The sequence below is a fragment of the Dipteris shenzhenensis genome, chromosome 11 (genome assembly GCF_047967505.1).
Source record: "Dipteris shenzhenensis isolate YYH24624 ecotype China chromosome 11, Dip_SZ_1.0, whole genome shotgun sequence".
NCBI classification, from domain to species: Eukaryota; Viridiplantae; Streptophyta; class Polypodiopsida; order Gleicheniales; family Dipteridaceae; genus Dipteris; species Dipteris shenzhenensis.
This window is the reverse complement of record NC_141606.1, coordinates 33,978,755-34,001,243: the sequence shown is the minus strand read 5'-3', so window position 1 is coordinate 34,001,243 and position 22,489 is coordinate 33,978,755. Positions and strand designations below refer to the sequence as shown.

Here is a 22,489-nt window from a genome sequence, read left to right as displayed (position 1 = left end):
GTCAAGTCCATGTCATGTCCAAGTCATGTCCATGTCAAGTCATGTCATGTCCAAGTCATGTCCATGTCAAGTCCAAGATGTGAACACATGTGAACACGCTGCGACTAGGTATGACCAAGGTCTAACAACTTGGCATGTTGCTGAGGTGACCATGACGTGACCCAAGTGTGACTCTTGGTGGGTCGCCATAAACTTTGAGTACAACAGATCCCCCGCCACTATCATTCACCGTCCCGGTGAATGACCGAGGATCTTGTGAGAGAAAGTTAGGTGTAAATTACAAATAAGAAAGTGACCTTGGGGTTGACATCCCAAAACTGAAAAGAAAGGGCTCATGGCCTTACAACTGTAAAAGTGAAAAAAGAAACTGGCTCATGGCCATACAACTGTAAAACTGAAAAAAAGAAACTGGCTCATGACCATACAACTCCAAACTCCTTATTTACATGAGAATCCAAATGTACAGAGTTCGCAAAAAGATATGCCGAACTAAAAGATCCAGGAGCTACTGCTTGCTGGATGAAAGTCAAGGGGGGGGAGGGGGTGGGTGTGGTGGGTGTGCTGAGGTTCCGGGGCTGGTCCTTGCCTCTTCCTCGACTGTGTCCATGAGGTTGCGGATGTCCTCATATTTGGATTTATACCTGTGGTAGCCAGACCTGTAATGTTCACATCGAGATTTGAGAGCAGCATTTTCATCTTGCAGCCCATGGAAGTTGTCCTGCAACTTGGAATGTGAAACTTGGAGATGGTCTTTTGCCTCGCGAATCTGCTTCATTTGACTCCGCACCACGTCCACCTGTTGATCCACAGTATGCTTATCGGCAGCCAGTGAGGTGTATCTGTCCTGTAGGGCGGCAAGCTCCCGCTGAATTTGAGCCTGTTGGGCTGAATGGTGGTCCTCCAAAACTTTCTTGGTGGCTGTCCACTCTGCCTCCTTTGCTACAAGACTTTGCTGAAACTCGTCGTGCTGAGTTTTCCACCCAGCTTCCCTTGCCTGTAGAATTGCTCCCCACTCCGTTTTTTTCATTTGCAATGTTGTATCCCATTCTTTATGCATGCTGGCTACCTGCTTCTCATGTTCCAAGCGGAGGTGTTGCTTCTGTGACAGAAGCTTGCAAACCTGACCCGTAGTATTAAAGAGGGAGGCACCCATCTGAATGAAGCTGTCATCTATAATGCGTTGAGCCATATGAAGGGACCTTTTAACCCATGCATACCTGTCCCGATAGGTCATTCGGTCAGCCATGTCAATAAGTTCGCCATATTCCTCGAAGGCCGCTTTCATCCCCTCTTGCTCTAGGTCCTCTAGAGCTGCCACTGGAGCCAGTGTGTCGATGTCTAGGTAACAGCTTGGAGCTTGGGATACCTTCTTGTTGGAAGCGATTGTCTCTTGCAAGGGAAGCGTGAAAATTTGGTCCAAGTCCTCCTCCTCCATGCAAACAGAAGACCGCTTCCGCTTTAATGCATACAGCAGCCGTTTGTGTTCCTGGCTCTGTTCCTCTATCTGGGCCTCATGGGTGAATAGATCTCCCGAGGAGGTTGCGAAGTAGGTATCCAACATATCATTTTGAGGAAGTGGAGGACAATCCGCTGGAAAAGGTATCTTACCCCCAGCAAAAATAACCTCGCCAGGTCGAGTTTCCAGTAAGTCCTGTTCAGCAGCCTCCATACTTGGTTCAGGGGTCAGTCGTCGAGACACCCGGGGTGGGGTCTTCGCATCACCAGTGGCTCCCAAAGTAAGATTCAGGTTCAATAACCTGTGTCGTTCTGATGCCTCTCCATCAAGAGATTCCAGGGCAGAGGTGCCAGCTGCCGTAACGGTGCCTGCTGCCGTACCTTCTGTGGAGGTATCCCCCTGAGTTGGGGGATTAATGTGCATATCTTTGCACCCTACTGACCCTGATGAGATGATTGGAGGGGAAATGGTCATGACTGCGGGTGAGGTAAGTGGTAATGTTCTGCCATGGTGGGTGAGACCTGAGGAGGGCAGGGGAGTGACCGGAAGAACATCATCAGGGAAATCACAATCTGCCTCGAAGGGGATGGATGGAGAGGCGACTCCTGCATGAGCAACTGATGGCAAAGCTCCAGAGGCTGGCCCAAGAGGGAATGGCTCAGAAACCTGTGCTACAGACGTGGGTGGAGCAAGAGTGGGAATGGAGACTGGAGATGCAGATGTGGAGGGAGCAAGAGTGGGAATGGGGACTGGAGATGCAGATGTGGGGGGAGCAAGAGTGGGAACGGGGACTGGAGAGGAAGAGAGGACAGAGACTGGTGCAGCAGAGGCCGAGGATGCTGGGGCCGCACGAAGGGCCAGTGGAGATGATCTCAAGTGGGGGATCATAGGAGCGGAGGGTGGGCGGTGAGGAGAGGATGAAGTATGTGAAGGTGGAGGAAAAAGTGCAGGCGTTGCAGCCCGCCACTGGTGCAAGAGGTAGGTGAGGTGAGGTCCACAAGTACATGTGTGTGTGCTTCGGCGTGTGCGATTTCGAACAGTGGCCCGGAATGTTGAATAAAAGAGAGATGCAAAATCATACTGAGTGATGGTGAAGAGAGCATTAAGAGCAGGACGGATACCTTTCGTGATGTAGTAATGTCCGGGTGCTGAATAGAAGCGAGTGAAGAAGTAGCGTGTGATCACTGCTTCTCTGCTTCCACCTTCCAAAACCTTTTTGCAATCATATCCCCTCCTGTTGGGTTTGCACTGTGAAAGGAATGACAGGAGATGTGGTGAATCGTCGGAAGGAGGCTGAATAGGGAGAGCAGGGAGCCCCATGTACTGTGAGACCAAATTGGGTGTGAGAAGCTGCCTGGAGCCCATGAACTCAAAAGTGTCTGTGACATAGTCGTAAGATCTGATGAATCCTGTACACAGTTCCACATCCACCGGAGGGAAGATGACCTTGTCGAACTCAGTTAGACTGAGGGTCTGGATCTCGGAAGATGACAATACGGAGGATAGTTTGAGGTTCGGATCCAGAAGAGGTTTAAATATAACCTGAACGTGGGAGAGGGGAGGGGTGGTTACCGAAGGGCTCTGTATCTCCGTTGGCCCACCCGACCTTTCTGAATGTGGTCTCCGTGCAGAGGGGGTGTAATCTGAGCCCCCATGGTCAGAAGAGGAGGCACTGGAGCTCTGGGAGTGGAAAAGAACCCCCCGCTGCTGTCTTGATTGCGGTGGCTCACCATCCGAGATGATAGTGATCTCCGGACCAAGATGGGAATGTATCGCTGATGAAGTCGGTCCTGCTAATGAAGTCGGCCCTACCGATGAAGTTGGCCTTGCTGATGGAAGTGGCTCTGCTGATGAAGTCGGCCTAGCTGATGTAGTCAGCCCTGCTGAGGCTGTAGGCAGGGGTGAGGTCATGTGCACTGCAGAGGCTGCCTGAGACGTCATGGCGGTATAGAAAGGAATGAAGAGCTTATCTCTGGGCAACCTTGGCTTATACTTAGACTTCTTCTCGAGCATGAAGAAGAACAAGAGGTAAAGTGTAAGCTAATGACGAAGCAGGAGAGGAAGCTGATAACGAAGCAGGAAGGTGAGTGATGACAAGGCAAGAAAGGAAGCAGGAAGGGAAGGGGGGCTGGTGACGAGGTAGGGGAGCTGCTGTCGAGGGCTTGAAGCAGGAAGGGAAGGGGAGCTGGTGACGAGGTAGGGGGGCTATTGTCGAGGCGTTGGCAAGCCCACTGAGATAGAACGAGAGAGTGGGGTAGGTGGTGACAAGAGGGGGAGCTGATGGCGATGAGAAGGGAAGCTGATGGAGAAGCACGAAAGTTAGAAAGGAAGCAGGAAAGGAAGGGGCGTGAATGATGAGGCAAGAAGGAAGCTGGCCAGATGATAATCGAGAAGGGGAGTCGATGAGGAGGTCTAGAGAGGAAGCTGGCGAGGTGCTAGTGAGAAGGGGAGCTGGCCAGGTGATAACAAGAAGGGGGAAGGAGAATTGCGATGAAGGTAGGGCTGCAGAGAAGGCGTTGGAGGGAAGGCTGCAGGGTTTTGCAAGATGGCGATGGAGGGAGAGCTGTAAGGTGGCGATGGAGGGAGAGTTGTAGGGTGGCGATGGAGGGAGAGCCGTAGGGTGGCGATGGAGGGAGAGCCTGCAGGAGAAGGAGGGATGCAGGAGAAGGTGTTGGAGGGGAGGCTGCAGGCTGCAGCAGGAGGGTTGCGATGATAGTCTGCAGGAAATATGCGAGGGAGGGAGAAGGAGGGAGGCTGCAGGAGACTGCAGGAAATATGCGATGGAGGGAGAAGGAGGGAGGCTGCAGGAGACTGCGCTGGAGGGAGGCTGCAGGAGAAGGAGGAGGCTGCAGCAGAGGGTCGATGCTGCTGGAGATATGCGATGGAGGGGGAAGGAGGGAGGCTGCAGGGGAAGCGTGGGAGGGAGGCTGCAGGAGAAGCGTTGGAGGGAGAAGGAGGGAGGCTGCAGGAGAGTGCAGGAAATATGCGATGGAGGGAGAAGGAGGGAGGCTGCAGGAGACTGCGCTGGAGGGAGGCTGCAGAGAAGGAGGAGGCTGCAGCAGAGGGTCGATGCTGTAGGAGATATGCGATGGAGGGGGAAGGAGGGAGGCTGCAGGAGAAGCGTTGGAGGGAGAAGGAGGGAGGCTGCAGGAGAAGCGTTGGAGGGAGAAGGAGGGAGGCTGCATGAGAAGGAGGGAGGCGGCAGGAGAAGGAGGGAGGGGAGGCTGCGTATGATTTCGTAGGCTGCAGGAGAAGGAGGGAGGGGAGGCTGCGTATGATTTCGTTGTCTGGAGGGGGGGGGAAACAGCCATAAATATATAACGAAGAGATCCAACTTTAGAAAAGTAAGCCAAAATTAGCATGAGTGGGCTGCAAGATGCGGTGGAGGAGGTGCATGAGCTGATCCCAAGGATCCACGCTGAGTTTAGCCAGATGCTAAATATAGCAGTGGTTGGAATTAGGAGAGTTTAGCCAGATGCTAAATATAGCACTGGTTGGAATTGGGAGATAAAGGACAGACGCTGAATTTGGTGGCTAAATATAGCCTTGGTGGGAGGGGGTAGGTGAGAGAAAAAGCGGTGTGGGCAAGAGGAAATATTTGAATGAACACGGTGGGAAAATTGGAGTTTGAATTTTACTCTCTCTCTTGTATAGGATATTGGATCAGGGTGTTATAGAGGTGAATGAGGCTGAATGAAGCTGAAGGAGGGATGAACCAAGGGTGAACCAAGGATGAACAAGGGGTGACCTAGGAGTGAACATGGGTGACAGAGAGGTGAACAGGGGTGACCTAGGAGTGAACATGGGTGACAGAGAGGTGAACATGGGAATTGACATAGGAGTGAACAGGGGTGACCTGGAGGTGAACAGGGGTGACCTAGGAGTGAACATGGGTGACAAAAAGGTGAACATGGGGAGTTGACATAGGAGTGAACAGAGGTGACCTGGAGGTGAACAGGGGTGACCTGGGAGTGAACATGGGTGACAAAAAGGTGAACATGGGGAATTGACATAGGAGTGACCAGGAGTGACCTAGAGGTGAACAGGGGTGACCTAGGAGTGAACATGGGTGACCTAGGAGTGAACATGGGTGACAGAGAGGTGAACATGGGGAATTGACATAGGAGTGAACAGGGGTGACCTAGAGGTGAACAGGGGTGACCTGGAGGTAAACATGGGTGACAGAGAGGTGAACATGGGGAATTGACCTGGAGGTGAACAGGGGTGACCTGGAGGTGAACAGGGGTGACCTAGGAGTGAACATGGGTGACAGAGTGGTGAACATGGGGAGTTGACATAGGAGTGAACAGGGGTGACCTAGAGGTGAACAGGGGTGACCTAGGAGTGAACATGGGTGACCTAGGAGTGAACATGGGTGACAGAGAGGTGAACATGGGGAATTGACATAGGAGTGAACAGGGGTGACCTGGAGGTGAACAGGGGTGACCTAGGAGTGAACATGGGTGACAAAAAGGTGAACATGGGGAGTTGACATAGGAGTGAACAGGGGTGACCTGGAGGTGAACAGGGGTGACAGAGAGGTGAACATGGGGAATTGACAGAGGTGAACATGGGGAGTTGACATAGGAGTGAACAGGGGTGACCTGGAAGTGAACATGGGTGACAGAGAGGTGAACATGGGGAATTGACATAGGAGTGAACAGGGGTGACCTGGAGGTGAACAGGGGTGACCTAGGAGTGAACATGGGTGACAGAGAGGTGAACATGGAGGGTTGACATAAGAGTGAACAGGGGTGACCTAGAGGTGAACAGGGGTGACCTAGGAGTGAACATGGGTGACAGAGAGGTGAACATGGGGAGTTGACATAGGAGTGAACAGGGGTGACCTAGAGGTGAACAGGGGTGACCTAGGAGTGAACATGGGTGACAGAGAGGTGAACATGGGGAATTGACATAGGAGTGAACAGGGGTGACCTGGGGGTGAACAGGGGTGACCTAGGAGTGAACATGGGTGACAGAGAGGTGAACATGGGGAATTGACATAGGAGGTGAACAGGGGTGACCTAGGAGTGAACATGGGTGACAGAGAGGTGAACATGGGGAGTTGACATAGGAGTGAACAGGGGTGACCTAGAGGTGAACAGGGGTGACCTAGGAGTGAACATGGGTGACAGAGAGGTGAACATGGGGAATTGACATAGGAGTGAACAGGGGTGACCTGGAGGTGAACAGGGGTGACAGAGAGGTGAACATGGGGAATTGACAGAGGTGAACATGGGGAGTTGACATAGGAGTGAACAGGGGTGACCTGGAAGTGAACATGGGTGACAGAGAGGTGAACATGGGGAATTGACATAGGAGTGAACAGGGGTGACCTGGAGGTGAACAGGGGTGACCTGGAGGTGAACAGGGGTGACCTAGGAGTGAACATGGGTGACAGAGAGGTGAACATGGGGGGTTAACATAAGAGTGAACAGGGGTGACCTAGAGGTGAACAGGGGTGACCTAGGAGTGAACATGGGTGACAGAGAGGTGAACATGGGGAGTTGACATAGGAGTGAACAGGGGTGACCTAGAGGTGAACAGGGGTGACCTAGGAGTGAACATGGGTGACAGAGAGGTGAACATGGGGAATTGACATAGGAGTGAACAGGGGTGACCTGGGGGTGAACAGGGGTGACCTAGGAGTGAACATGGGTGACAGAGAGGTGAACATGGGGAATTGACATAGGAGGTGAACAGGGGTGACCTAGGAGTGAACATGGGTGACAGAGAGGTGAACATGGGGAGTTGACATAGGAGTGAACAGGGGTGACCTAGAGGTGAACAGGGGTGACCTAGGAGTGAACATGGGTGACAGAGAGGTGAACATGGGGAATTGACATAGGAGTGAACAGGGGTGACTTGGAGGTGAACAGGGGTGACCTAGGAGTGAACATGGGTGACAGAGAGGTGAACATGGGGAGTTGACATAGGAGTGAACAGGGGTGACCTAGAGGTGAACAGGGGTGACCTAGGAGTGAACATGGGTGACAGAGAGGTGAACATGGGGAATTGACATAGGAGGTGAACAGGGGTGACCTAGGAGTGAACATGGGTGACCTAGGAGTGAACATGGGTGACAGACAGGTGAACATGGGGAGTTGACATAGGAGTGAACAGGGGTGACCTAGAGGTGAACAGGGGTGACCTAGGAGTGAACAGGGGTGACAGAGAGGTGAACATGGGGAATTGACATAGGAGTGAACAGGGGTGACCTAGAGGTGAGCAGGGGTGACCTAGGAGTAAACATGGGTGACAGAGAGGTGAACTTGGGGAATTGACATAGGAGTGAACAGGGGTGACCTGGAGGTGAACAGGGGTGACCTAGGAGTGAACATGGGTGACAGAGAGGTGAACATGGGGAGTTGACATAGGAGTGAACAGGGGTGACCTAGAGGTGAACAGGGGTGACCTAGGAGTGAACATGGGTGACAGAGAGGTGAACATGGGGAATTGACATAGGAGGTGAACAGGGGTGACCTAGGAGTGAACATGGGTGACCTAGGAGTGAACATGGGTGACAGAGAGGTGAACATGGGGAGTTGACATAGGAGTGAACAGGGGTGACCTAGAGGTGAACAGGGGTGACCTAGGAGTGAACATGGGTGACAGAGAGGTGAACATGGGGAATTGACATAGGAGTGAACAGGGGTGACCTGGAGGTGAACAGGGGTGACCTAGAGGTGAACATGGGTGATAGAGAGGTGAACATGGGGAATTGACATAGGAGTGAACAGGGGTGACCTGGAGGTGAACAGGGGTGACCTAGGAGTGAACATGGGTGACAGAGAGGTGAACATGGGGAGTTGACATAGGAGTGAACAGGGGTGACCTAGAGGTGAACAGGGGTGACCTAGTGGTGAACATGGGTGACAGAGAGGTGAACATGGGGAATTGACATAGGAGTGAACAGGGGTGACAAAGAGGTGAACATGGGTGACCTAGGAGTGAACATGGGTGACAGAGAGGTGAACATGGGGAGTATACATAGGAGTGAACAGGGGTGACCTAGAGGTGAACAGGGGTGACCTAGAGGTGAACATGGGTGACAGAGAGGTGAACATGGGGAATTGACATAGGAGTGAACAGGGGTGACAGAGAGGTGAACAGGGGTGACCTAGGAGTGAACATGGGTGACAGAGAGGTGAACATGGGGAGTTGACATAGGAGTGAACAGGGGTGACCTAGAGGTGAACAGGGCTGACCTAGGAGTGAACATGGGTGACAGAGAGGTGAACATGGGGAGTTGACATAGGAGTGAACAGGGGTGACCTAGAGGTGAACAGGGGTGACCTAGGAGTGAACATGGGTGACAGAGAGGTGAACATGGGGAATTGACATAGGAGGTGAACAGGGGTGACCTAGGAGTGAACATGGGTGACCTAGGAGTGAACATGGGTGACAGAGAGGTGAACATGGGGAGTTGACATAGGAGTGAACAGGGGTGACCTAGAGGTGAACAGGGGTGACCTAGGAGTGAACATGGGTGACAGAGAGGTGAACATGGGGAATTGACATAGGAGTGAACAGGGGTGACCTGGAGGTGAACAGGGGTGACCTAGATGTGAACATGGGTGACAGAGAGGTGAACATGGGGAATTGACATAGGAGTGAACAGGGGTGACCTGGAGGTGAACAGGGGTGACCTAGGAGTGAACATGGGTGACAGAGAGGTGAACATGGGGAGTTGACATAGGAGTGAACAGGGGTGACCTAGAGGTGAACAGGGGTGACCTAGAGGTGAACATGGGTGACAGAGAGGTGAACATGGGGAATTGACATAGGAGTGAACAGGGGTGACAGAGAGGTGAACATGGGTGACCTAGGAGTGAACATGGGTGACAGAGAGGTGAACATGGGGAGTTGACATAGGAGTGAACAGGGGTGACCTAGAGGTGAACAGGGGTGACCTAGAGGTGAACATGGGTGACAGAGAGGTGAACATGGGGAATTGACATAGGAGTGAACAGGGGTGACAGAGAGGTGAACAGGGTGACGTAGGAGTGAACATGGGTGACAGAGAGGTGAACATGGGGAGTTGACATAGGAGTGAACAGGGGTGACCTGGAGGTGAACAGGGGTGACCTAGAGGTGAACATGGGTGACAGAGAGGTGAACATGGGGAATTGACATAGGAGTGAACAGGGGTGACCTGGAGGTGAACAGGGGTGGCAGAGAGGTGAACATGGGGAATTGACAGAGGTGAACATGGGGAGTTGACATAGGAGTGAACAGGGGTGACCTGGAAGTGAACATGGGTGACAGAGAGGTGAACATGGGGAATTGACATAGGAGTGAACAGGGGTGACCTGGAGGTGAACAGGGGTGACCTAGGAGTGAACATGGGTGACAGAGAGGTGAACATGGGGGGTTGACATAAGAGTGAACAGGGGTGACCTAGAGGTGAACAGGGGTGACCTAGGAGTGAACATGGGTGACAGAGAGGTGAACATGGGGAGTTGACATAGGAGTGAACAGGGGTGACCTAGAGGTGAACAGGGGTGACCTAGGAGTGAACATGGGTGACAGAGAGGTGAACATGGGGAATTGACATAGGAGTGAACAGGGGTGACCTGGGGGTGAACAGGGGTGACCTAGGAGTGAACATGGGTGACAGAGAGGTGAACATGGGGAGTTGACATAGGAGTGAACAGGGGTGACCTAGAGGTGAACAGGGGTGACCTAGAGGTGAACATGGGTGACAGAGAGGTGAACATGGGGAATTGACATAGGAGTGAACAGGGGTGACAGAGAGGTGAACATGGGTGACCTAGGAGTGAACATGGGTGACAGAGAGGTGAACATGGGGAGTTGACATAGGAGTGAACAGGGGTGACCTAGAGGTGAACAGGGGTGACCTAGAGGTGAACATGGGTGACAGAGAGGTGAACATGGGGAATTGACATAGGAGTGAACAGGGGTGACAGAGAGGTGAACAGGGGTGACCTAGGAGTGAACATGGGTGACAGAGAGGTGAACATGGGGAGTTGACATAGGAGTGAACAGGGGTGACCTGGAGGTGAACAGGGGTGACCTAGAGGTGAACATGGGTGACAGAGAGGTGAACATGGGGAATTGACATAGGAGTGAACAGGGGTGACCTGGAGGTGAACAGGGGTGACAGAGAGGTGAACATGGGGAATTGACAGAGGTGAACATGGGGAGTTGACATAGGAGTGAACAGGGGTGACCTGGAAGTGAACATGGGTGACAGAGAGGTGAACATGGGGAATTTACATAGGAGTGAACAGGGGTGACCTGGAGGTGAACAGGGGTGACCTAGGAGTGAACATGGGTGACAGAGAGGTGAACATGGGGGGTTGACATAAGAGTGAACAGGGGTGACCTAGAGGTGAACAGGGGTGACCTAGGAGTGAACATGGGTGACAGAGAGGTGAACATGGGGAGTTGACATAGGAGTGAACAGGGGTGACCTAGAGGTGAACAGGGGTGACCTAGGAGTGAACATGGGTGACAGAGAGGTGAACATGGGGAATTGACATAGGAGTGAACAGGGGTGACCTGGGGGTGAACAGGGGTGACCTAGGAGTGAACATGGGTGACAGAGAGGTGAACATGGGGAGTTGACATAGGAGTGAACAGGGGTGAATAAATAGAAATTCAACTAATAGGAATGGAAATCCTTATCCAAAGAGAGAGTCAATGTGGATGATACTTCTTTACCCGTGAGCCATTTACAGGTGCTGGTAACTTCTTGCCCTCCAAGGTGGCCAAATAAACCCCTCCACTGGGAATAATCCTTGTGATAAAGAAGGGCCCTGTCCAACCACTGACAAATTTGGGTTTATGTTTCAGAAACTTACTGGAATATAACAAGACTAAGCTGCCAACTTGGAATTCCCTCTTCCTGAGATTTCTGTCATGCCATGCCTTCTGCCTTCTTTGCCAGACTTCCTGAGCCAGGATCGCTTCACGACGATGTTCATCCAAGGCTTCAAGATCCCATAATCTGTCAAGTGTGCATGCCTCCAAGTCATCATCCATCTCTGCCATGACCCTAGTGGTCTTCATGTGGAACTCATAGGGCATAACCGCCTCCAAGCCGTAAACTAGCTGGAAGGGTGAATATCCAGTGCTAGCCTTGTATGCGGTTCTGTAAGCAAAAAGAGCAGCTGGTAGTAGAATATCCCAATCTGCCGAGGAATGAAGGCATAACCGAGCCACAATATGAGACATGGTCCGATTGGAGCTCTCGGCCAAACCATTGGCTCGAGGGTAGTATGAACTAGAGGTCTTGTGAACAATTTGCAGTTGGGTGATGAGGTCAGCGATGACGTCATTGAGAAAGTGGGTACCTCTGTCACTCATCAATTCCACAGGACATCCAAACCTAGAAATGATTTGATCATACAAGAATGAGGCCACAACTTGAGCAGTGCAGGTCTTCGCGGCCTTAGCCTCCACCCATTTAGTGCCATAATCAGTAGCAATCAGAGCATACTTGTTCCCTCTTCGAGTTGCAGGAGAGATGGGTCCAACAAAATCCAATCCCCATCTATAGAAGGGGGGTACAGGGCTGGATGGCTGAAGGGGAAGGTACTCCCGTCGGGTAGGCTTCGGCCCCCCTCTTTGACATGAGTCACAGCGGCGCACATAAGCATAGCAGTCTTGGAATAGCTTTGGCCACCACAACCCAGAGCGCATTATCTTTCTAGCAGTGGCCTCTGGTGCCATATGACCTCCCCCCATTCCTGAGTGAGCCTCCTGAAGGATGTCTTGTGTTTCATGAGGGAGCACACACCTCCTCAATATGTGGTCCTTCCCCAACTTGTACAGCTGACCCGCGATCAGTTTGAAAGGAGCAGCCTGAAGAATCTGCCCCCGCTTTTGTGCTGGAGTTAACCCTTTGGAGAACTCCCCTGTAGACAACAATTGTACAATGTTTGCATACCATGGGGGAAAGCTATCCACAGCAAACAGGCAGTCATCTTTTGATACTGTGGCATCGACACGGAAGAGGCCCGCATCTGGAAGGTCATCATCAACTCCTATGGCTGCTTCACCTGAAGAGATCCTTGACAAGTGGTCTGCTGGTTGATGTAATCGGCCTGCTCTCACTAGGATGTCAAAGTCAAACTCTTGAAATAGAAGAATCCACCTACTCACTCTCCCCCCAAGCGTTGGTTTGTTCAGTAAGTACTTGAGAGCTTGATGATCAGTAATGATGATAAATTTACTGCCCAAGAATAGTGCCGATACTTTGTCATGGCATAGACCATGCCCAAGCCTTCGCGTTCAGTGGTGCTATAGTTTCTTTCTGCTCCATTGAGTTGTCTGCTTGCAAAGTACACAGGCAGGTCGAGTTTGTGCTCTTCATCTGGTTGGGCCAATATCGCCCCAATGGCCAGCCCACTTGCATCTACATGCACATGAAAAATGATATCCCATTGAGGTTGCCGCAAGATGGGTGCCTTTACTAGACGATCCTTGAGGTTGTCAAACGCCAGTTGTTGAGGTGCCGACCAGTTGAAGGACTGCTCCTGCCGAAGGAGTTCCGTCAACGCCACCGCTATGTCGGCATAGGACCTGATGAATCTTCTATAATAACCCACATGTCCCAAAAAAGACTTGACTTCTCTGGGTGTGCGAGGAATAGGCAAGGTCAATATCACTTCCACCTTTGCTGGGTCCGTGGTCATTCCCTTAGCTGAGACGATGTGGCCAAGGAGGACCCCTCGCAAGGCGAGGAAGAAGCATTTGTCCGGATTCAAGCACAACCTAGCTTCTCTGCACTTATCAAAAACCCACCTCAACTTACTCATATGATCAGTCTGAATAGCAGGTTCGAGGTGAGAAGCATTCTTACCATTGAACACAGAGAAGTCATCCAAGAATACCTCAAGGAACTTTCCGATGTTCTCTTGGAAGAGTTTGGTGACAAGACGTTGAAACGTGGCTGGTGCATTGCATAGACCAAAAGGCATCATCCGGTAAGCATAAGTTCCCCATTGGGTGACGAAGGTAGTCTTTAACTGATCTTGCTCTCGCACCCGAACCTGGTTATACCCACTGTATCCATCCATGAAGGAGTAGAGAGCATGACCAGCTACGGTTTCAAGCACCCTGTCAGTGAAGGGGAGAGGAAACCTATCCCGACGTGTGGCGGTATTCAAACTCCTATAGTCGACACAAACTCGGAGTTTTCCAGTCTCTCTTTTGGGTACCACTACGATGCCACTAAGCCATTCGGAGTAGTCAATAGGGTAGATCAACCCTGCTTGCTCCATCTTTTGAATATCAGCATGGACAGCCTTGCCATAGTTAGGATTCATGCGATATGGTCCCCTGATCACCGGCTCTGCTTCCGGATATAGATCGATGCGATGTTCCATGAACTCAGTGGGTACTCCCTTTAAATCCTTATATGACCAGGCAAAGACATCAACATACTCTTGAAAAAAATCAGACAATGCAGCAAGGAGATAGTCATGTTCCCAGACCCAACTGGCTACCTTAAGATGTCGCGGTTGGTCTTCTGTCCCTATGTTCAGATACCTCCAATCCCTGGCATGGTCAACCTGAGGTATGCTTCCTGATGCGGAGTTGTTCGGTTCTTCTACTCCCACTGCTGGGTGCGCAGGAGAATCATCTAGAGAAAAATTCCCCACTACTTCTTCCATCCAAGAGCTCGGATAGGACGGTTGGGTGTGTTCTGGAAATGGTTGAAATGTAGAGGCAACAGTTGGGCCCATTCTCTTCTTTCCTTTTTGTGCTTGCTTGAGCATTCCTCTATATGGTAGTCCAACCACCTCGTATGTAGTGTCATGAACCTCCTGTGTTGTTGGGGAGTCAGCTTCTGACATATATAAGTCGAGTAGAACAAGGTCCGCGACATCTTCTTCTCCCTGTATGCTGTGGGCTTGCCTTGAAGGTCTGAAGTTCCAGACTCCAGTGTGAATGTGGACGGCTCCTTCAAATTGTCCGGCCTCTTGACCCCTCCTAGGTTGGTCAGATTGCATAATGGATTCAATAACCCTTCCAAGAGTCATTTCCGGTACCTCCTGCCTTTGAGTGACATCAGTAAGTAGGTGATCATCCTCTTCTTCTTCAGATCCATGAGTGTATGCGCCAATACCATCATTGTGCTCAGCTAGCCTATGATCTATGTGGTCATCGTCTTCTTCCATAGATTCATGAGTGTTCTCTTCAGGTCCATCGTTATGCCCCGCTCGCTCATCATCTTCTTGCATAGGATCCTCTTCCTCCTCTGTTGTGATCCCATGGTCATTTTCTTGGTGTGAGGCATCCATGTCGTGTGCATCCATTGCTTCCATTGCTGCTTCATGGTCTTGTCTTTGAGTCACCCTGGTGGCCTCCTTACCACTTGGTCTGGTACTTACGGACATCATTCGCTGATACATGTGGGGATTATTAAGAAGGCCAAAAGGCATCCGTTCATACATGAGATCAGCCAAACCAGGTGGGGAAGAGGCTTCCTGGCTCACCTCTTGCTCATTCCGTGAAGTACCAAAATGGGCTTCAGGATCCTCTTCTGGACACAACTCCACCATGTTGATGGCTAAGGATCCCAGGGCCCCCATCCAATCCAAGATGACAGCTTCTTCCTCATCTGGTCTAGCATGTTCCAACAAGTACGTCAAGCTCTCACCAACATCTCGTGCCGCTGTTACATCGGTTTCACCTTGGAAGGGTGAGTCCTCCTCATAGGCCAACTCTTCTTCCTGTAGGGGCCAATCCCCAAGTGCCCATCGCTCCTCTTCCACCCCTTCTTCTTCTTCAAAATCCTCTTCCCCAAGTTCCACAGGTCGGTGGCGGGCCCTTCCACTAACCATGTCTATTTCTAAGGATGTGGATCCCAAAGGTAGTCGAACTTCATCACTTGACCAATCTTGAATAGCCTTTGCTGAGCGTAACCATGGTCTTCCAAGAAGTAGAGGATAAGTCTGCTCACCCTCTGTCATATTAAGTACAACAAAATTGGACAGGAATGTAACTCCCCCAATCTTCACGTGAACACCTTTTACAGCCCCCATAGGCTTCACCTTGCGTTGATCCGCCATGCGTACTTGGAAATGTATGTCAGTTGTCAATTTCAAACCCAGTTGTTGAAGAGTACCTCTCGGCATGATGTTTACTGCTGCCCCATGATCCAAGAAAACATCTTTCAGCTCCACCCCATTGATCTCCACTGCGAGCTTGGGACTTTGTTCACATGTGAGGGCAGCATAGGCTGAGCAATTGTCTAGTGTTACTCCATCTTGAACTGTTACTGTCTCTGGTGTGGGTCCGCCCTGAACAGATCCCCTTTGGCGCCCTCCTGGCATGCGATTCACAAATGCAATAGTCTGATGCTTGATATGTGGAGACAATTGACAGAGTTGTCATAAGGTGATGTTGGGCCTAAAATCCATCAAGTCATCCATCAAAGAATAGGGCTGGACAGTAGCAGCAATCTTTTGTGCCTTCATCCGCCGAGCTTCTGGCCGAGGGTCGAAGCTTACGCGAGGGAGAGGAGGTGCCTCTGGATTCTCAGTCAATATTTCCTGTGGTGACTCTCCCATCACCCATTTCCCCTTTTCTTTGGCATTACTAGGCTTCACCCCTTTTTCCTTCTCTTGCTTCATTGTGCTTCCTGAGTGGAAGGTGGATGGGCCTGCCTGTGACTCTTCACGTTTTTGCCCTGAAGTTGTCACTTCTGTTGCAAACCTCACTATTTTGGACTTGCGGGAAGGAAACTGAGGTGTGACTCCTTCATCTTCAGAACTAAATTGAAGATCTTTGGTGACACTCCTGATCACCTCCTGATACCTTGAAGGCATAGATTGCTCACTTGGAGCTGAGGTAGTTTTAGAGCTATTGATAGGACTTGATGGCTGTGGGGCCCCTCGGGTCCTTTCTAATCCAGTTACAGGAGAGGACAAGGGTGATGTAGTCTTGTGCCCACTATCCACCTTGGAGGAAGGAGGTGGGGATGCTCTTCTAGTGACTGAGCTGCTGTTAGTTGGTGATGAGGCCTCCGATATTGATGTTGAATCATCCTTACTACTGTCACCCTTCATTTGTGACCTAGTCACAGCTCCCAACACTGCACCAATCAAATGGGGTTTGTCACCCTCCCCCGCCACTACTACATCAACCATGTTGACTTGCGATGTTAATTCCCTTCTGCCATTGGGACAATCTCTGGTGTAGTGGTCATTTGTGTTGCACTGTGTACAAGAGGGTCCCCCAAATGGTTGTGTACAATCATCTTGGTAGTGGCCATACTCGCCACATCTATAGCACATGATGGGCCTGCGAAAGTTGGTACCTCTTCCTCCACGTCCACCTCGGAACCCACCCCGTCGACCGCGAACATAAGGGGGTCCATATCCACCCCCTGACATAGGTGGTTGATACTGTGCATAGTAGGGCGGAGGGTAGAAGTATGGAGCCCCAAATTCACTAGGAGTAGGAGCTTGGAGCAAAGGAGGATTAGGAGGATTAGGAAGTAGTGGAGGTGGAATGATAGGGTGGGTGGGTGGTTCAGGTGCCTTCACAGGGGCTGAAGCTAGGGGTACTGGCCCTGAAGTGGTCGGTGCAGCTTTGTTGATTGTAGCCACCAGTGGCTCCCCAATTGGATACTCCGGCAGAAGCTTCCTCAACCCCTTAAGATACCTGCACTCGGAGGCATCATGTCCGTGAATTTCACAAAATGTGCAAAAGGAGGTTGGGGTGGGTACCTTACGCTTCGATGGACATTCCCAGTAGCCATGGCCAGAACCCTTGCAGTCCGTGCACCAGAGACCACTTCTTATTTGAGCTTCAAAGGGTGACGGTCCATCCACTTTTGTTCTGTCTTTCAGACCTTCTTTGATTTCTTCTAATTCCTTCTTGAGTTGCTGCCATGCCTGTGAGCCCTCTTCTCTTGGAAGTTGGGCGGTCTGAGCGGGTGTTGAGGCGAAACTTAACTGGGACCGTTCCATCTTCACCGCTTCCCTAAGAAATTCTTGTAGTGAGGCATGCTCAGGAAGTTTGTCAACCAGCCTTATAGCAATAGTGGAGGGTAAAGCCTTCAAAAACCACCCCTTCATGACGGCGTCATTGGGTGGCACCGACATCTTTGCCGCCAAGACCCTCATCCTTGTGTACATCTCAGAGATGCTCTCTCCAGGCTTCATGGTGTCAGTGGATAACTCTTGGACAATCATGTGTTCGAATTTTTCCAACTTGAAAGTGCGTAAGAATTCCTCCCTTAGGTCTGTCCACGTCTGGAAGTGGTCCGGAGGAAATTGACTGTACCATACATCCGCAGCATCCTCCAATGACGAGGGAAAGATGTGAAGGAACGCATGCTCATTCTCCACACCTTTAGCTCTACATGCTGTGAGGAACTTCCTCACATGAGCTTCCGCATCTTCATGGAGGTGGCCTTTGAACTTTTGAGTCTTCACGTGGACCTTGTTGAGTAGCTCGAGAAGTCTCGCTCTGTAGGCCGCTGGTAATACTTCCGGAAGTGTTAAGAAACCCCCCCTCAGACAGTTTATGGCGATCACGGTGGGACACTGCTGGTGTTGAGTAGCACGAGTGAAGTGGTGATCTAGGGTCCTAGAGAGAGGTCTTATGCCGAGTAGTTCTGAAACATTTGAAGGAGCTAGTGAGAGAACTAGGAGGTACTTGAGGAGAGTGGAGAAAAGACTTCCGGCAGACCAAACTAGGTACAAGAAGCATTACGTGCGACGAAAGTTTGCGAAGTCCTCAACTCGAGCACAAAGTGAGCCCATTGGAGCAGTAGCCAGAGCAAGTAACTTCATCGACACTCTCATTGACTTGGACCAACAAGAACCCTGGTGGTCAGATCCGGACTCCGGAGAAGAAGAAGTGCAAAGCGGAGAACAGGTGAAAGAAGAGGGTACTAAGGACGAGGACTCCTCAGGGACTCATCAAGGTCAAGGCAGCCCCTCTCCTCCTCCTGCAACGATGTCTTCATCAAGCACCTCTTCTACCGGAGTGGTGACTCCATCTGCTCCCACCTCAACCTCTTGTGGACAAGCTGCTACCTCATCTGTTACGCATAGCTCCGGGCTCCTAGCTAATCCCTCTTCTATATCTATTCCATTGGGGGGTACTTTTGCTCTGGCCATGCCTTTACCTGCCATGATGGTTTCATCTCCCTTTCCATCCACACCGGTGTTGCCTTTTCCATCACCTTCTTCCTTCCCTTCTGCTTACTCATCCATGACTTCAACTCCGTCCCTCTCTTTCCCAAATGCTCTCCCATCCTCTTTCACCCCCACATCTTCCATGTTCTCACCCTTTCCCTCTGCAACACCGAGACCCCCCACTTACGCCCTACCATCTGGGTACACTTCCTCTATGACTACATCAGTAGTGACTTCTCCATTGTGGTCCTCCACAGGAGGGGTTGTCGGGGTGGTCTCCTCCTCGGGAGCACCAACACTCATTACAGCCCCATCGGGACTCCCTCCAACTCTTGCATCCTCTCCAACCTCTCGGGTGGGGATGGCCCCCTCTCCAACCTCTCGGGTGGGGACGGCCGTTCTCAGTCCTCCAGGCCCCTACATGCTCGTGTGCAAACAATCATGAACTTATGAATAGTATTTGTACAAATAATGGCCAAAGTGAGAAGGGTGGACCTAGGATCCATCCAAGCCTCTATGCATCTAGCTCCTTAGGTATGCCACATTGAAATACTCGCCAGTATCTCCCAAGAAGAATCCACAGAAGCATGCACGGGCCTGAATTGTGAGAAGGGAACACCATCCAAAGAGCATGAATAAACTAAATGTCGCCATATCAAGAGAGCTCAAGAAGAGTCATGCCTATCATAGAAGACCTGAGGCCCCGAAAGCGAGATCCGGGCCACCAAGCCCCAGGTCATAAAGAACGGAAAAAGTGCAAATGTACTAAAAGTCTTGGCAATCCCCTTTCAAATAATCCTCGCTTGTTTGCAATTCCATAGGCAGTGCTGGATCGGCTCCACAGCAGAACATCAACAAGGACATTGGAGTCTGGCTTGAATTTGGACGTCCATAAGTTCATTGTAATCCCTCCATAAATAGAAAGCCAAAAGAAAGGAACAATTTTTTAATTCCTAAGGGATTTCCAGAGTCTCCTCTAAAAAACTTTATGCAAAACAGTAGAAATCTGGAAATTCTCCCAATGAGGAGCTTTGGAAGGCCTTCAGTCTTTTTAAGTGAGCTGCATCTCTTGGCATTACTGATTGTGTGAATGCTCTTCTCCCGATGCCCTGTATCAATCCACTTCCACTCTCCAGGGTTTGACTGTAAAAGCTTGGGGACTCCTCTGAATAGCCAAATCCTCCACGATCACAGAGAGAGAAGCAGCGGGTATGGGTCTAGGTATCATTGTGAATCCGATTCATGCTCCACATAGCCTAAGATCATGATAGGCTGGATTCAGGGAACTCTCAACAAAATGTCATGTGAAGATCTAGATAGCCTGCCTTGCATTGGCCTATCCTCTGTGTCAAAACAATCCATGTACATGGCTGCATCAATTTGCTGAATTCTCCCCTGCACTTCCTTTAAGGTGACTGACCAATTGTAATTTGTGTTCCTAGAACCACACATTTTGGAGTTGGATGGTTTATTAACTCCCTTATAGCTGAATGTGCTCCTACTTTTAATGTTGCCTCGGCTCCTCCCTTGTAACGAATGCCGTTCCTAGCTCTTACCTTAGCATGAGGTTTAGTAGTTGCTTCAATCATGTAATTGGCATCATGTGCGACCCTTAGCGCTACTTTTGGTACCTCCAAGCTTTGGCAACCGCTGGTGATTTGTGCATCCAGCCTGCCTTTTATCTTGCAATAGCTTGACTACTGCTCTGTTGTTGCAGTCAGCTCCTCCTCTTCATGCTTGGCCATCATGCCTGCTCCTTTTTGTTGTAGTGTCTTCTGCGAGGTGCCTCCTATTGTAGCTGCCAGGTGTCTTTGCCTTGATCTGTAGGTGATGTGTGTGGCATCTCTTTCCTGCCCTCACTGGCGAGGATCACTCTACTTGATACCATGATGAAATGGCACAAGTCAACAAATGATGTTTGTTGGTGGGGCATGTGTTGGGTCCAATCCCATTGCCAAGCCACCACAGGAGAGCTCAATCCCAAAAAATGGACCAAGGATATGGGCCTGCTCCCTTCTCAAGCCACTACATGGCTTCCTCCCAAGGTATGTTAGATGGTTTTCCATGTCTCTTTGCATCAAGCTATTCATAGGTTCGACCAGTCTCTCTTGTGGAGCACAAGATTGAGTTGAAGCTAGAAAGCAAGCTAGTTGTGCAACGCTTAAGGCTATTGGGGGTGATCCAAGCTAAGGCACTAAAGAAAGAGGTAACACAACTACTTGAGGCGGGATTCATCTTTCCTGTTGATGATTCAGAATGGAAATGTCCTATAGAGTTATCACACCAAAGAAAGGAAATAAGTAGCAAGTTTGTGTGGACTTCCATCCTTTGAATGCATGTACTAAGAGGGATCATTTTCCTTTGCCATTCCAAGATGAAATACTAGACCAAGTAGCAGGGCATGAGATGTATTCTGTATGCGGTGGGTATTCTGGGTACTTTCAAATTCATATTCGGGAGGAAAATCAAAAGAAAACATCATTTGTCACACCTTGGGGAGTTTTTGCTTATAGAGTGATGCCTTTTGGGTTGACCAATGCACCAGTAAAGGTTCATGAGTCAAGTGCTTGAGCCTTACTTGGGAAAGTTCATAAGGGTGTTTCTGGATGATTTTTGCATTTATTCTCGGCGCATAGATCACATGGAGAAGTTAAAGATGGCCTTAGCTACTAGGATTGATGAAGCAAAAGGGTGTCTAAATCCTAGCAAGTGTCATTTGACTCAAACAAAAGTAGTCTTGTTGGGGCATATTGTGTCTGAAGAAGGCCTGCAAATGGATCCTGACAAGGTTCGAGCAATCATGGCATTGCCAAGTCCTGAGAGTATCAGGTATCTCTTTGAGCTACATATGGGTTGCAGACCATATGCTTCAACACTCAACGCCCTTCTTACTACAAAGGGTGTTATCTAAATATGTGATAGGATCCTGCTCCTAATAAAGAGATAGGAGTTGTTTGGATTGTTAGTGGTGTGAGGAGAGTTGAACTCAGTAGATGGCAAAGGAGTTAATGAGGACATAATCACCCAGGGATATAGAAGTTTCAATCAACTGCCTTCAGCTTCATATAGGATTGTTTTGCCAGCAATAGAACCCTAGAGGGCTCCTCCAAGTGTGATCCGAAAGGAGCATATACTAGCCACTGAATAATAATCTGCGAATCTTTCTCCAAATGAGTCTGGACAGCGTGCTGGAAAAATGCTTTGCACTCTCTTTTCTGATATGCAACACTGACGAAGAGGAGATGCGCTCATTCTATGGACTTAATGAGGTCAGGTGGTATAAATATTGTACAGATGCTAATTTTCTTTTTTATTTCTATAGGAGGTATATATGGAGCTTTTGACTTTAAAGTGCTTAATTGTGAAGGACTAAGTTGAATTTTACAGCTGTGGATGCGTACAGGATTATCCATGCCTCCAAAATGAATCTAGAGTTTGGGAAGATATTGTGTACGTTGCCATTAACTTAACATTGTGGTCTTTGTCACAGAAATACTGATTTGGGGAAGCAGTTTTTTAATGCCGTTGCAACACCGCAGTCTGTAAAAAGAATCCTTTGTGAGGTATTGCCTATGCCGCTTCTGAACTTTTGTTTACTTTCTAAGAAAAGTCTCATGTTTAATGGTTCGCAATGCAAAGAAGCTCAAATATATTTTTAATGTTTTTTCCAACGCTTGTTTTGGGTTGTAGTGCTACGTGTTTTTATGACGCATTCAATCCTGCAGTGCTATCATGATGACAGTGCTGTTACAGACGAGCTGGTGGAAAAAATTTTATCGCCTGGTTTAGAACCGGGGGCGGTTGACGTCTTCTTGGATTTCATCTGCTATTCAGGTGGTCCATTGCCGGAAGAGATGCTTCCTGATGTCAAGGCATGTAACTCCTCCTTACTGCCCTATTTCATTCT

The 22,489-nt window shown here is 50.0% G+C and overlaps 1 protein-coding gene across 1 annotated transcript in view; it reads left to right on the top strand.

The window, feature by feature from the left end:
- The window catches only part of LOC147896947 (uncharacterized), a 123,665-nt gene that overhangs the window by 100,139 nt on the left and 1,037 nt on the right, over positions 1-22,489 (top strand). The window contains exons 5-6 of the mRNA XM_087381633.1: positions 22,073-22,145; positions 22,308-22,454. Coding sequence (XP_087237759.1) covers positions 22,073-22,145; positions 22,308-22,454 — 220 coding nt within the window. The remainder of the gene's footprint in view (positions 1-22,072; positions 22,146-22,307; positions 22,455-22,489) is intronic.